The sequence below is a fragment of the Tribolium madens genome, unplaced genomic scaffold, assembly GCF_015345945.1.
Source record: "Tribolium madens isolate multiple individuals breed KSU strain unplaced genomic scaffold, Tmad_KSU_1.1 Scaffold_91;HRSCAF=231;Tcas5.2_LG7, whole genome shotgun sequence".
In the NCBI taxonomy this organism is placed as follows: domain Eukaryota; kingdom Metazoa; phylum Arthropoda; class Insecta; order Coleoptera; family Tenebrionidae; genus Tribolium; species Tribolium madens.
The window spans coordinates 19,469,224-19,481,369 of record NW_025401063.1 but is presented as its reverse complement, the minus strand read 5'-3'; the positions used below and the strand labels follow the sequence as shown (position 1 = coordinate 19,481,369).

Here is a 12,146-nt window from a genome sequence, read left to right as displayed (position 1 = left end):
AAATATGTAGAGTCAAATTGCAAAATTAAATACTCATAAGATAGAATTTTTTTAACATTTTTTTCCATCTTCCTTGAATCTTATCTTACATGGCATTTTTCTCTAGGGAGCGAGTTCTGGCGCACTCTGTATAATTATAATTATTTATTGTTGCCATCTTGTTAGGTTCTTTAACTCAAAACTATTCAGATAGTTTAAACTTAAAAATTTAACACATCTCAATGTTGCTCAAGAGCTTCATAAAAAATTAAATTATAAAAAGTTTTGTTTTATAAAAAAGGTTTAAGTTTTATTGTTATTTATGAAAAAAGTTCAAACGTCTCTCAAATAGAATTAGTTTATAAAAAATTTCTACTTCATTGCAACTATAAACAAAACAGAATGTTATAAACTATTAGTAAGATTTGTACTATTTTTATATGCGATTAGTGATTACTTTAGTGAAATAACTAAGTAAACATATAATTAGAAATACAAAAGTTCTAAAGAAATTTAAAGATAGCAAGTGCGTTGTTTATCGAAAATATTACGCCGATTAACATAATGATGCGGAAAAAATTATAGTAGGTAGATACAATTTCAACTGTTAAAGATGTTATAATCTAGAACCACCATGGTTTTTAATAAAAGTTGTACTAAAAAAAACTAGTTTTTTTAATTTTAAGATGGCCCTGATTTATATAAGGTGGCGCTGGTGTTGGTACATACAAGGGTCTCATACACACAGAGAAATATTGTTTAACAGTGAGTAAAATACTCTCGAATTAAATAATTCTTAATCTTCGATATACGCAAGTAAATATATTCTCCAAAATAGAAAATTATTTGCTCAACCTGCATTTCTTGAGTAGAAACATAATTGATTTAATACAAATACTTCCATTGAGTTTTAAATCAAGTAAATACAACATTAAGAGTAAATAACGTTTATTATTGAAGTAAAATCTACTAATTCTTGAAGTAAAAAATAATAATTTCTTCTGAAATATGGAACTTTTGGAAGAAGAAATTGTTTTCTTGAAATAAAAACTTACGCATTCAATTTATGAAACTGATTTATTTAATTTGAACGCATCCTTATTTGAAGCTAACAATTGTAAAGTTTCATTCAAATAAATATTTTTTTGATTGAAAAAATCAATTTTGTTGGGTAAATAATACAATAATCTTATTACAAAGAWAATTTTATTATAAAAATAATGAACATGGCATTCGTACAACTGTTATATAAAATTATGACAAACTAAAACATTAAAAAATCAAACATTCTAAGATTAATAGGAAATCAAAATATGTATTTTTGAAAGCGAAACATACAATTCACCTTTCGGTAGACTACGAAATATAGTAGGAACGGAACTACACAAATCATTTATAGAAAATGGAATTGCTCTTTGCCCATCAATGCGCTCAACTTATAAGCTGTACGTATAGTGTAAAGAATAATTAATTGTTTTTAACTGCTTACAAACAAAAATACATCCTTATGAAGCAAATATACTTAATTTGACTCATCTGAAACATTTCTTCAATCCATTCAGTAACAACATCTAAAATATTATACCGTATTAATTTCAGCAACTGTATTTACCTTTAAATTTTTAAATGACAGTTTTGTCAAGTCTGCACGATTTTAGCAATAATTTCTCCATTGTACAGTAACTGCAACTTTATTTAACTTAAAAAAACGTCTTGATCTGAGCTGCGTTGGGTCTCACTCTGGTCTCTCTGTTCTCGGTTCTCGAGCATAAGCAACAAAGTCAAGGAAAATTATATTCAGTGTAAGTTTACTAAATATTAGTTTAACTATGTGTGGTTTCAATTGATTCAGATATTTTTTCAAATGAATAATTCTGTATTATGACTGAAGTAAATCTGTTTACTTGAGGTGACGAACCAAATATTTTTAAAGTAAGATAACTTACTTTCTCCGCGTGAACTACCAAACTTTTATTAAATAGAATCTAAAAATATTTCAAACAAGAAAATTTTTCTTAAAGTAAAACAATTCAGTAAAATTATTCGTTGCTTAAGTCAAGAAATAGTTTTATTTTAATACAAATAAAAATAATTGTGGTAAAATAATATAGTTTCAAGTTAAAAATATGACGTTAAGACAATTATTATTCTTAAATTAAGATAATGACTTTTCTGTGTGTAGAGGATAGAAGTAAAGTGTATCCGTGGGGCCGTTAACTTGAAAAAATGTGTGCAACTAATTGCAATTTCAAAAAAAATCCACCGAAATTCTAGTAATCCAAAAAAATCCAGTAATTCCATTCTTTTCAGATTAATTATCCTAGACTTAATTCCAAATTAATTTCTGATATTCCAAATAATTTTACGTAATTCCAAGTTATGCCTAATTCTCAATTTTTTTTATTAAAATTCCAGTAATTCCAATAATAAATCGCAATTCCATTGTGTTCAGATTAATTCCAATTTAATTTCCGTATTTTCCAAATTACCTGTTATTCTAAATTAATTCGTAGATTTCTAAGAAATGCAACGTAATTTTCAAAAGAAATAATTTCCGACATTCCAAAAAGAATTCCAGTAATTCCAAACGATCAAAAGATAATTTTAATAATTTCAAAAATTTACTAATTAACTAATTTTAGAGTTAACGGTCTCTGGATTGTTTTGGAGTAATTTTTGGAGACTATGAATTGCGTTCTTGAGATAAAAAATTAAAACTAGGTTTTCAAGTAGATTTCCAGTAGTGGAACAAAGTAAGTTTGATTATGGAAATTCTTCAGATTAGAAGTGGGTTTCATTTTCTTAAGAGGAAGGTAAAAAATTCAAAGTCGGACCCACGAATTAATATCTATTTGTTAAAAGATTAAAATGGAAAACTAGTTTCGGCAAGACATCTTGCCATCTTCAATCTAAAAACTAATATGAAGAAACGAATTTACATGTTTGTTGATAAGTTTAAGTTTGTTGTTAAGTGGAATCCACGTCAGGACATGGCGTCCTCAACACCATGTCCCTTTTAATTTGCTGTAAAAATATACATTTTTAATTGTTGAATCTTATCAACACCTATTATTTTGTAGGTCACCATGAATATACATTTAAAAATTTTTGTATGAATTATTCATTTTAGTAATATTTTAGTTGCTATTTCAATAAATGGTAATTACTGACACCTCCTCAAGATGAACTGTTTAAGAGAAAAACAACGGAAAACCAACCCATTAGTGAGAAACAACTTTCTTGTAAACATTTTTTTTATGTAAGAAAAAAAAGTGCAAATATTTTGAAACAAGTTCAACATTTTAGTGACACGGCGGAGATTTTTTATGAAGGTCTTAAGAAAACACTTGAAGAAAAAGATATATATGAAATACTTCCATCACATAAATCTGAAAAATTGGACAGTAAACTGGAACAAGTATGGACAAAACAAAAAGCCTTTACGATAACATCTTTATTATTAAAATGTTTTGGATTTCATTACTTCCTCCTTGTTTCAACCCAGTTATTTATGATAATTGAAACGTAATTTCTTACACTTTTTCAGTTAAGTATAAAGTTAATATACATTCTTCCAGAATATTGTTTCCAAAAGCCTTAAAACAATTTATATCATGTTTTGCCAATTTTTCGAAATCAGATGGCTACTTTTATGGATTCGCCTTAATTCTTCTGTCATTTGTCAGTACTTTGTACAAAGAGAATTGTTTGAGATTGTTTTCACTGTTTGCAATTAAATTACGAGCATCATTTACCTCATTATTTTACAGAAAAGTTTTAAAAATGAATCTTTCACTCAGTAAGGTCTCGATGGGCAAAATACTAACATTGATTACAAGAGATGTTAACGAGTTGGAAACTTCTGTAATGTTTGTTACTTACATGGTTATTTCTTTTATTCGTGTAATAATGACAACTTTGTTGATTTATTTTGAAGTTGGATGGTTGGTGGTTGTTCTTATTGGAATCTTTGTTGGGGTATCTTTAATTCAAGGTAACAAAAATAAAATTGCTTTTAATCAAACTAATTTTTATTAGTATATTTGGCATCGTTGGTAACAAATTTGAAACTTAAAACCTTGAAGAATACTGATCAACGATATCAAGCAACTAAAGAAGTGTTGAATGCAATCAAACTAACAAAATTTTACAACTGTGAAGAAACTTTTGAAAAGAAAGTTTCGAAAATCAGAAAGTAAAACACAACTGGTTGCTTTTCTTGAGTCATGTTTTGTTTTAGAAATGAAATCAATATTCTGCACAAAATTTTTTTGCTACTTGTTACAAAATATACTCTTTCTGAGACAATTCTAAGAATGGTTTGGTACATCTTAGTTGTCATTTCAATCCTCTTTGACAACGATTTAAACTCTGGAACTTTATTTTTGTTGATAAATGCATTACAACTTGTGTCTGAAGAACTAAAATTTGACATTCCTAAAGGATTTCATGAAACTGCAAAATTAGTTAGCGTTCTAAAACGAATTGAAAACTTTTTGATAAATGAAAATGCAAATTCTTTTGATAAAATAGTCAGAGAAGAGAATGTTTACCCGAAATCGTTGTCACAAATGGGAGTGTGGAAATGCTTAAAAATTTGAATTTTGAAATTGAGAAAGGTCTGACCATCATTAGTGGAAATGTAGCAAGTGGAAAAAGCTTACTTTTGAAAGTATTTATTCACGAAAAAAAGTTGAGTGAAGGGAACTTGAAAATTTCTGGGAGTGTTTCATACGCTCCCCAAAAACCTTTTCTTTTTCCCTCTACAATCAAACAAAACATTTTATTCGGGTCAAGCTATGATGAAAAACGATATTTTGAAGTTCTTCAAGTTTGTAATCTCTTACCAGATATGAATTGGCTCGATAAAGGTGATTCAATGCTAGTTGCTGATCAAGGAGCTAACTTAAGCAAAGGACAACAAGCCAGGATAAATTTAGCAAGAGCTGTTTATAAAGAGTGTGATATTTACTTATTGGATGACTGTTTAGCTCACTTGGATATTCTAGTTGCAAACTCTATATTTGAAGAATGTTTGAGAAAGTTTCTCAAAAATAAACTCATAGTTCTAGTGACGCAATATCAGAATTATTTTTCAAAAGCTGATAACGTTATTATTTTAAAACATCAAACTGCTAATGTTTACAAAACAAGAAATGTAGAGTCTCAAACTTACCATATTTTAAACTGCAAAGATAATGATTGTGAAAACGATTTCAGTGAAACTTCGAGTCTTATTGAAAAGTCGAAAATTCAATACAATAATTATGAAGAAAGACAAAAATCGCACGTTATTAATTATCAAATGTACTGGCAATATTTAAGAAATGGTGGTGGCATCTTTATTCTGTTTTTAGTCATCGTCACATTTGGGGCAAGTCAATTTATGAGGGGTTTTTCACATAAGTTAGAAAGTGATTGGTAATTTCTTAAAAAATTGTTTGGTTTCTATTAACTCCTTAATTTCCAGGATAAAAGCAGAGCAAGACATCATAAATCTTGTAAATCACAATCTGACTTTAAACACTACTTATGAGGAAGCGTTAAAAATACGATCACTATGTTTTTTCTGTTTCCTGTTTGTATGAGTGTAATATCATTGCTTTTAATTTTGAAAGGCAGCATTTTTTATCTTGTCATGACACGAAAAGCTTCACTTAATCTGCATACACTTATGTTTAGAAGAATTATCAACGCTTCGATAGAGTTTTTTGATGACCGATTTCTGGGAAATATTTTAAATAGATTTTCTGAAGATTTGCTTTATGTTGACGAAAGGATACCAACCTCGTTGTATTTTGTGTTTGAGGTATGTTTTTTTCTTAAATTCTTTCAACAGGAACAATTTTTTCTACGTAATAATTTTAATAAAAACAACGTAAAATGCACTGTTTTCATAATTGTATTGTGTTGAAATGTTTTCAGTGTTTCATGGAGATGATAGGAGTAGCTATTTTAATGACGACGGTCAATGTTACATTCCTCATTTTTTCCATTATCTTTATCGCAACACTTTTTTTGACGACTATTCTTTATTTGAAAGTGGCAAATGCATTAAAACGACTAGAACTTTCAAGTAAAAAATAATTTGCTAAATGATTTTCACGAAATGAAATACTTGTTTTAGCTCGTAGTCCATTAGTCGGCCATATAAATGCAACTTTTGAAGGACTTTCGACTATAAAAGCATCACGAGTTGGAAATATTCTTCAAAAAGAGTTCGACAGACATCAAGATTTGTACACATCTGCATCAATCATCTACGTGTGTTGTTTCAAAGCTTATGGATTTGTTACACACGTCTACAATACATTATTTCTAGCTTTCATAATTTTTTACTTTTTATTCATAGACAAAAGTTTGTGGTAAATTTTATTTAATTGATTGATTTATTAATGAGGGTTTTAAAGATGCTGACGTCGCAACTGTTGGTCTTGTCATTACCCAAGCTATGCTTTTTACCAAAGCACAAGATATAGGATTTCGCAAATTCGCAAAACTTGACAATGAGATGACAGCAGTGGATCGAGTCCTCGAATACACAAAACAAAAACAAGAAAACAAACAAGGAATGTTTGTAGAAAATTGGCCCAAAATTGGCGAAATCAAATATGAAAATCTTTCTTTTGCTTATGGCACTAAACATGTTTTAAAAGATTTAAATTTTACAGTCAAGCATGGAGAAAAAATTGCTGTTATTGGACGTAGCGGAGCTGGGAAAACATCTCTGATTTTAACACTTTTGCGATTATATAAAACTGAAGGAAAAATTTTGATTGATAGTAATGATATTGCAACTCTTCCGATGGATCTTTTGAGAGAAAATATTTTAGTAGTACCTCAAGATCCGTTTCTATTTACTGGAACACTTCGAGAAAACGTTGATTTGAAAAGGACTTACTCCGATGATCAAATTTGGGAGGCTATCACTAAAGTCGGCTTAAAAAATCTTTTTTGTAGTTTAGACAATGAAATTAATAGTAATTTAGAGTTGAGTGTGGGTCAACAACAGTTGATTTGTCTGGCTAGAGGCCTCATCCGTAAAAATAAAATTGCAATTTTTGATGAAATTACTGCAAATGTCGATTCGGAAACAGAAGAGATGATTTATAAAATCATTCAAGAGAATTTTGATTCTTGTACTGTATTTATGATCACACACAAAATGCGTTATGTGAGAGAATGTGACAAAATTATGGTCGTAGACAAGGGAAATGTTGTAGAATTTGCAAATTTGGCAGTATTATTGGAAAATAAAAAAGGGGTATTTTACAACATGTTCACTGCCAATGAACAACGATAACCCAAAGTAATCTTCTAGTCATTCATGAAAACAACTTGTCTAATTTGCAAAATGTTCGAATTTTTTATAAATAAACAAGAAACTAATGACCTTGGAATTTTTGTTATTATTTTATTTATTACAGTTTCATTATAGCCGAGCATCGGACAACTGATCGAGCTCGATCCTTGATCCATTTTTAGGTAAAAATGGTTGAAAGAAACCAAAGCCACTTCCCCAAATTGTAAAAAATTTATGAATTAACATCGTAGAAAAAAACATTGTTTTGTCTTGATCACGTCGGGAAGACGTTGGCTTCACCACTCTTTCCGTTTCACCTTTTTAATTTTAAATAACTATTGGAGTAAATCGTAAATTTTACTCTGGGTTCAATATCTCCAATTTTGATAACTTGGTCTTTGGTCTCAAATTTGATATTTTAATATTTTTGTGACAATTTCAATGTTAATATACCTACATTGTGTTCCCGGATAGATGAAACGATGACTTTTGTAAAAAATTAAAAATTGTCGATTTAAATTTTCATTTTTTGGGGTTCAGCCCTGCTTGGTTCAAAACTAATTTCTAACATAGTCTTGAAAAATCAAGTATGCCTTGGAAATTAAAAAAAAAAACTATTTTGGGTTGCAAATGTAAGACAAAAAGTTATTAAGGAAAGTTGTTTAGAATCAACATCTAAGCCCGTTTACCAAATTTCAAAATCATCGGCCAACTGTGATTTTTTATTTTTTTATGTTTATTAATTCACAAATCAAATAATTTTATTTTTAACAGTTCTTTTATTACGAATAAAAAAATTACATTTAAGTAGAATATTACATAAAATACCTACGAAATAACAAAAATCAATTACCTCAGAAAAAAGCATATAGTTGGCCGATGATTTTAAAATTTGGTATAAGGGCCTAAATGTTGATTTTGAACAACTTTTTATAGTATTTGCCATATAAATGACACTTTACAGAGAAATACTTAGTTGTTTTGAAAATTTCCAAGGCATACTTGATTTTTTTAAACTAAAATTATGTTAGAAATTAATCTTTAACCAAGCAAGGCTGTATCCTAAAAAATAAAAATTTAAATCGAGAATTTTTTAATTTTTTATGAGAGTCGTTTCACTTATCCGGAGACACACTGTATGTACATATCTAGCTCTACTTCAAGCTGATGATGGCAATTGACTGCCAAAATATGTCCTTTATTCTACGACGTTAATTAAATTTTTACAATTTGGGGAAATGACTTTGGTTCCCTTCATCTAATCTCCTTGGAGAAAATAGATCAAATTTATCCTTTTTATTTAGTTTCTGAATACTATAAATCTTGTATCACCGTTGGTACATCAAGAATGTCAAATAACAACACAATCTAATTATTCTAACTAATAATAATGGAGCTTAACAAAATTATGTAAGCCACTCCCCAGGTGTGTAATAATTTTCGGGGTATGGAACAATTTCCCGACTAGTTTCAGTAATCATACAATACAGTACAATACAATTTCAGTAATCATACAATAGTTGCCAGCTGTCAGCTGTTGTTATGTCATGAAATTGATACATACTCGTACAGTATGATTGGGAATATAAATCATTACACTTTTTAACAATAAAACATTTTAATTTTTTACCAAAATATTCATATAAAAGTAAGTGTAACATTATTTTCCTATAAAGCTAGTTTTCTCATAAATCATGTCACAATTATTACAGCATCATAACGGAATAAGCATCAAGACAAAAACTCAACTTAATCTAATGGACATGAAGCACCAGCCTTTAAATATTAAGATTAACATAAAACTCTGCAAAAATAGTGTCTACTCAGTTTACTTAAAAAGTACCCGGCATATAGGTACCTGCTCATACAACATAAAAACAAACCTTAAATTTATTTATTTGGCACAGGCAATGCCAAATGTGCAACAGGAGCTACATACTGTATTATCAATGGTTTTTGAAGTATTTGTGCAGTATGTTGAACAAGAGGCACTGGTACAATAGGAGGCTTTATGGGTTTTCGCTTCGCATTTTCAGATGGAGTTTCTTTCCTCGCAATTGGCGCTGAGTTAAGAATCTCTTCTAAGTTTTTTACTAAAAAAAAATAATCAAAATACGAATTTGTACTTTTACAAGAATAGAATTACCAATTGTGGTGTTATCAGCAGTATTTTCTTTTTTATGTTTCACTAGTAACTCTTTTAAAGCATAAATTTTATGCTTGAAATCTTGATTTTCCGAATACAATTTAGAATTCTCACTCTTTAGAGTTTTCAGCTCTTCTTCCATTTTCTTCGACTGGATTTTCTTACGTTTTCTGCATCGTATTTGCGCCGCTCTGTTTATCTCTCTAATCTTCTCCTTCTCATCATCCTTATCAGTTTTTTGTTTCTTACCAACATTAGAAGAGTCATCTTTTTCGGAAATGGGAGTCCGCTTTTGGCTTTCTTGCAGCTTCTCCAATGGTATTGGAGTGATGGTCACTCCTGATGATTTTCCTTTTTTTTGTATAGTTTCCTTTAACTTGTCTTTTAAATTGATTTGTTTGTCTTTCTCTTTCTTTGGACTTAATTTCTCTATAGTAATAGTTAAATCATTCTCACTTGGAGTAGGACTTTCAGAAACCGTTTCTACCCTACTTATACAAATATCATTAACACTAAAGTGAGTTAACTGTACGTCATTTCTGTTATCCGAATATTTTTCATTTGAGCTTTCAAGATTTAGAAGAATGTGGGGAGTATGAAGAGTATCATCATTTGATGCAGCCTCAGGTAAATGGAGTGTACCCGATTTTGCAGACTCTATGGCTTTCTTGAAAGTCTCATCAAATGGATTCACATTTTGCAAGTCTTGGAACAGACCCACTTCTTCACAATTTCTGATAAATCGTGTTGGTGTTGGAGTTTGATCAGCTATAACAGATTAAAATTGCTGCAGCTTATCCACTTTTTTATTGAAATTCTTACCAACTTCTGCATTTTTGCTGGCCAAACCCAAATTTAAAACCATGTCGTGCTTTTTGTGGTGCCAATTTAAGTGATCTTCGTTGGTAAAAGTCATTTCACACCCACCAATGGTACAAGCAAAGGGTTTTTGACTTTCGTTCATCCCTCAAAAATTGTTAATTTCATGAAAAGAAATTAATACGAAATAAGTACAAATATTCCATCCACTCTGTTGTTGCTCAAATCGATAAATAAACAAAATGTAATTTGACAGTAAATAGTTATTTTTTAGGTTATGTTTACGTCACAAGTGTCACCTGTCATTTTTTCGGATGAGGTTAGATTTTTTAAATTTTTTAAAATTATGATAAAATAATCTTTTCATATTATGGCCCATTCGCATTTACAAAGAGTGAGAATTTTGTACAAAACTATCTTAAAACTTCATTGTGGTCTGCCACAAGAATTAAAAATACTAGGAACAAATTACGTCAGAGAAGAGTTCAAAAGGCACAAAAAGTGCAACATTCAAGAAACCAAGGTTTTTATGAAAGAGTGGACGGTAAAAGACTACTAAAAACTTTGGAGCAATATTTTTGAAATTCGTTATTTTAGAATTATGCTATAACACTTGCAGAACAGCTAGGATTAAGAGGGCCCCAAACAGGAAGCCCTCTTGGTGTTAATTTGAGCAAGAACGACCTAGAAAAATTTAAGGATGATCAGATTTGTCAGTTGTATGAATTACTGGAAGCTGCGAAGAGTGATAAGAATTAAAAATACAATCAAATTTTTGTTATTACCGCAGTGTTTTTGTGACTAGAAACGAATCATATTGTTGAGTTTTAGTTGTAATTTTTATTGTGAATAAATGAATATTTTTATTTAGTTTTTGTAGTAAACGTTGCAAAAAGGAATAAGTTACAAATGTTAAAAATCAAATTTATTTATCAAAATACTATATTTGTCCCCGCGCTAATTTGCTTTTAACGGCTTTGCCAAACTGTTCAGCTCCTGCCTGATTAGCCTCGCCATAGTCTGGGATTGTTAAGGCACAGCGAGCGAGCCAGGAAGCCACATTTGCGTATGGTGTAACATCCCAACCAACAGCCTAATAAAATCAAGGATTACATTTATACATAAAAATCATTTGAAACAAACTTACAACAATACTAGAAACTGATGCAACTAAAGAACAATCTGCCACTGTAAGGTTATCGCCTACTACAAAATTATTCCCTTCAAGAAAAATATCAAGGAATCCCAGAGCTTCATCAAGTGAGGTTTTATGTTCGTCTAGAATTTCATCTTCACCCAAGAACAGGACTGGGAACTAGAGAATAACAAATTAAGTGAATTTGATTGAGACTTAATAACATACACAAATTTGACGAATCCGTGGATATAAGGTTCCACAGTCAAAATATAACCGCTGGTCAACTAGTGCCTTTTGTTTAGGGTCTGAGGGATATAGACTATCATCTTTTCCATGGGTTTTAACGAGATAAGGTCCAATTGCGTGGCTGTCCCACACTGTAAAATCTCCATCTACTAAAGTAGGCACTGTATGTTGTGGATTAATCTGTAAAATCGCACACAAAATCAAATAATGTACTCAAAGATTATAACCTACTACCTTGACGAAGTCAGGTTTTAGTTGTTCTTTTGCAAACAAATCAACAACTTGGACATCAACTTTCACCCCAACGGCTTTGGCACTTAAAAGGGCCCCTCTCGAAGGTGCACTTGGAGGAAAATGATACACTGTTAATGCCATTTGGTCACTAAATAATTTAATTATGTAAAATCAACAAATATGGGACAATGAACTCTCGTGTTTGAAATTTTGGGGTCTTCGTACCCTTCGTACTTTGTAGTGTTTTTTTTTTGTCATTGTTGCCAACTGTGCTTTTAATG

The 12,146-nt window shown here is 30.1% G+C and overlaps 4 protein-coding genes across 6 annotated transcripts; 2 read left to right on the top strand and 2 right to left on the bottom strand.

The window, feature by feature from the left end:
• Positions 1-3,099: 3,099 nt before the first annotated feature.
• On the top strand, positions 3,100-7,282 carry LOC123011186 (probable multidrug resistance-associated protein lethal(2)03659). The gene is made up of 7 exons (XM_044408518.1): positions 3,100-3,504; positions 3,558-3,973; positions 5,337-5,400; positions 5,450-5,788; positions 5,905-6,055; positions 6,107-6,337; positions 6,390-7,282. The coding sequence occupies exons 4-7, from the start codon at positions 5,540-5,542 to the stop codon at positions 7,280-7,282; spliced, it is 1,524 nt and encodes a 507-aa protein (XP_044264453.1). The 5' UTR covers positions 3,100-3,504; positions 3,558-3,973; positions 5,337-5,400; positions 5,450-5,539.
• Positions 7,283-8,159: 877 nt separating this feature from the next.
• LOC123010686 lies at positions 8,160-10,546 on the bottom strand. Of its 2 annotated transcripts, XM_044407758.1 has the most exons (4): positions 10,443-10,533; positions 10,251-10,394; positions 9,429-10,196; positions 8,160-9,375 (listed from the first exon to the last, which is right to left on the bottom strand). In XM_044407758.1, the coding sequence occupies exons 2-4, from the start codon at positions 10,390-10,392 to the stop codon at positions 9,173-9,175; spliced, it is 1,113 nt and encodes a 370-aa protein (XP_044263693.1). In that variant the 5' UTR covers positions 10,393-10,394; positions 10,443-10,533; the 3' UTR covers positions 8,160-9,172. The 2 variants fall into 2 exon arrangements, with proteins under 2 accessions (XP_044263693.1, XP_044263692.1); XM_044407757.1 differs by having other exon boundaries at positions 10,251-10,546.
• LOC123010689 (succinate dehydrogenase assembly factor 3, mitochondrial) lies at positions 10,347-11,117 on the top strand. Of its 2 annotated transcripts, XM_044407763.1 has the most exons (3): positions 10,347-10,566; positions 10,641-10,791; positions 10,845-11,117. In XM_044407763.1, the coding sequence occupies exons 1-3, from the start codon at positions 10,562-10,564 to the stop codon at positions 11,004-11,006; spliced, it is 318 nt and encodes a 105-aa protein (XP_044263698.1). In that variant the 5' UTR covers positions 10,347-10,561; the 3' UTR covers positions 11,007-11,117. The 2 variants fall into 2 exon arrangements, with proteins under 2 accessions (XP_044263698.1, XP_044263697.1); XM_044407762.1 differs by having other exon boundaries at positions 10,518-10,791.
• A 38-nt stretch (positions 11,118-11,155) lies between these two features.
• On the bottom strand, positions 11,156-12,126 carry LOC123010688 (glutathione S-transferase 1-like). The gene is made up of 4 exons (XM_044407761.1): positions 11,866-12,126; positions 11,611-11,811; positions 11,395-11,562; positions 11,156-11,340 (listed from the first exon to the last, which is right to left on the bottom strand). The coding sequence occupies exons 1-4, from the start codon at positions 12,004-12,006 to the stop codon at positions 11,188-11,190; spliced, it is 663 nt and encodes a 220-aa protein (XP_044263696.1). The 5' UTR covers positions 12,007-12,126; the 3' UTR covers positions 11,156-11,187.
• Positions 12,127-12,146: the final 20 nt, after the last annotated feature.

Excerpts from the sequence above, each read along its gene's own strand:
- LOC123010688 (XM_044407761.1), bottom strand. The coding sequence starts at position 12,006 with ATGGCATTAACAGTGTATCATTTTCCTCCAAGTGCACCTTCGAGAGGG. Across the intron at positions 11,563-11,610 it reads CACGGATTCGTCAAATTTGT|TTCCCAGTCCTGTTCTTGGG; the intron begins GTATGTTATTAA and ends GTTATTCTCTAG. Across the intron at positions 11,341-11,394 it reads CATCAGTTTCTAGTATTGTT|GCTGTTGGTTGGGATGTTAC; the intron begins GTAAGTTTGTTT and ends TGATTTTATTAG.
- LOC123010689 (XM_044407762.1), top strand. The coding sequence starts at position 10,618 with ATGGCCCATTCGCATTTACAAAGAGTGAGAATTTTGTACAAAACTATC. Across the intron at positions 10,792-10,844 it reads TTTTTATGAAAGAGTGGACG|AATTATGCTATAACACTTGC; the intron begins GTAAAAGACTAC and ends TCGTTATTTTAG.
- LOC123011186 (XM_044408518.1), top strand. The coding sequence starts at position 5,540 with ATGTTTTTTCTGTTTCCTGTTTGTATGAGTGTAATATCATTGCTTTTA. Across the intron at positions 5,789-5,904 it reads CGTTGTATTTTGTGTTTGAG|TGTTTCATGGAGATGATAGG; the intron begins GTATGTTTTTTT and ends AAATGTTTTCAG. Across the intron at positions 6,056-6,106 it reads AAAACGACTAGAACTTTCAA|CTCGTAGTCCATTAGTCGGC; the intron begins GTAAAAAATAAT and ends TACTTGTTTTAG.
- LOC123010686 (XM_044407757.1), bottom strand. The coding sequence starts at position 10,392 with ATGAACGAAAGTCAAAAACCCTTTGCTTGTACCATTGGTGGGTGTGAA. Across the intron at positions 10,197-10,250 it reads CAGCAAAAATGCAGAAGTTG|CTGATCAAACTCCAACACCA; the intron begins GTAAGAATTTCA and ends AATCTGTTATAG. Across the intron at positions 9,376-9,428 it reads TGCTGATAACACCACAATTG|TAAAAAACTTAGAAGAGATT; the intron begins GTAATTCTATTC and ends ATTTTTTTTTAG.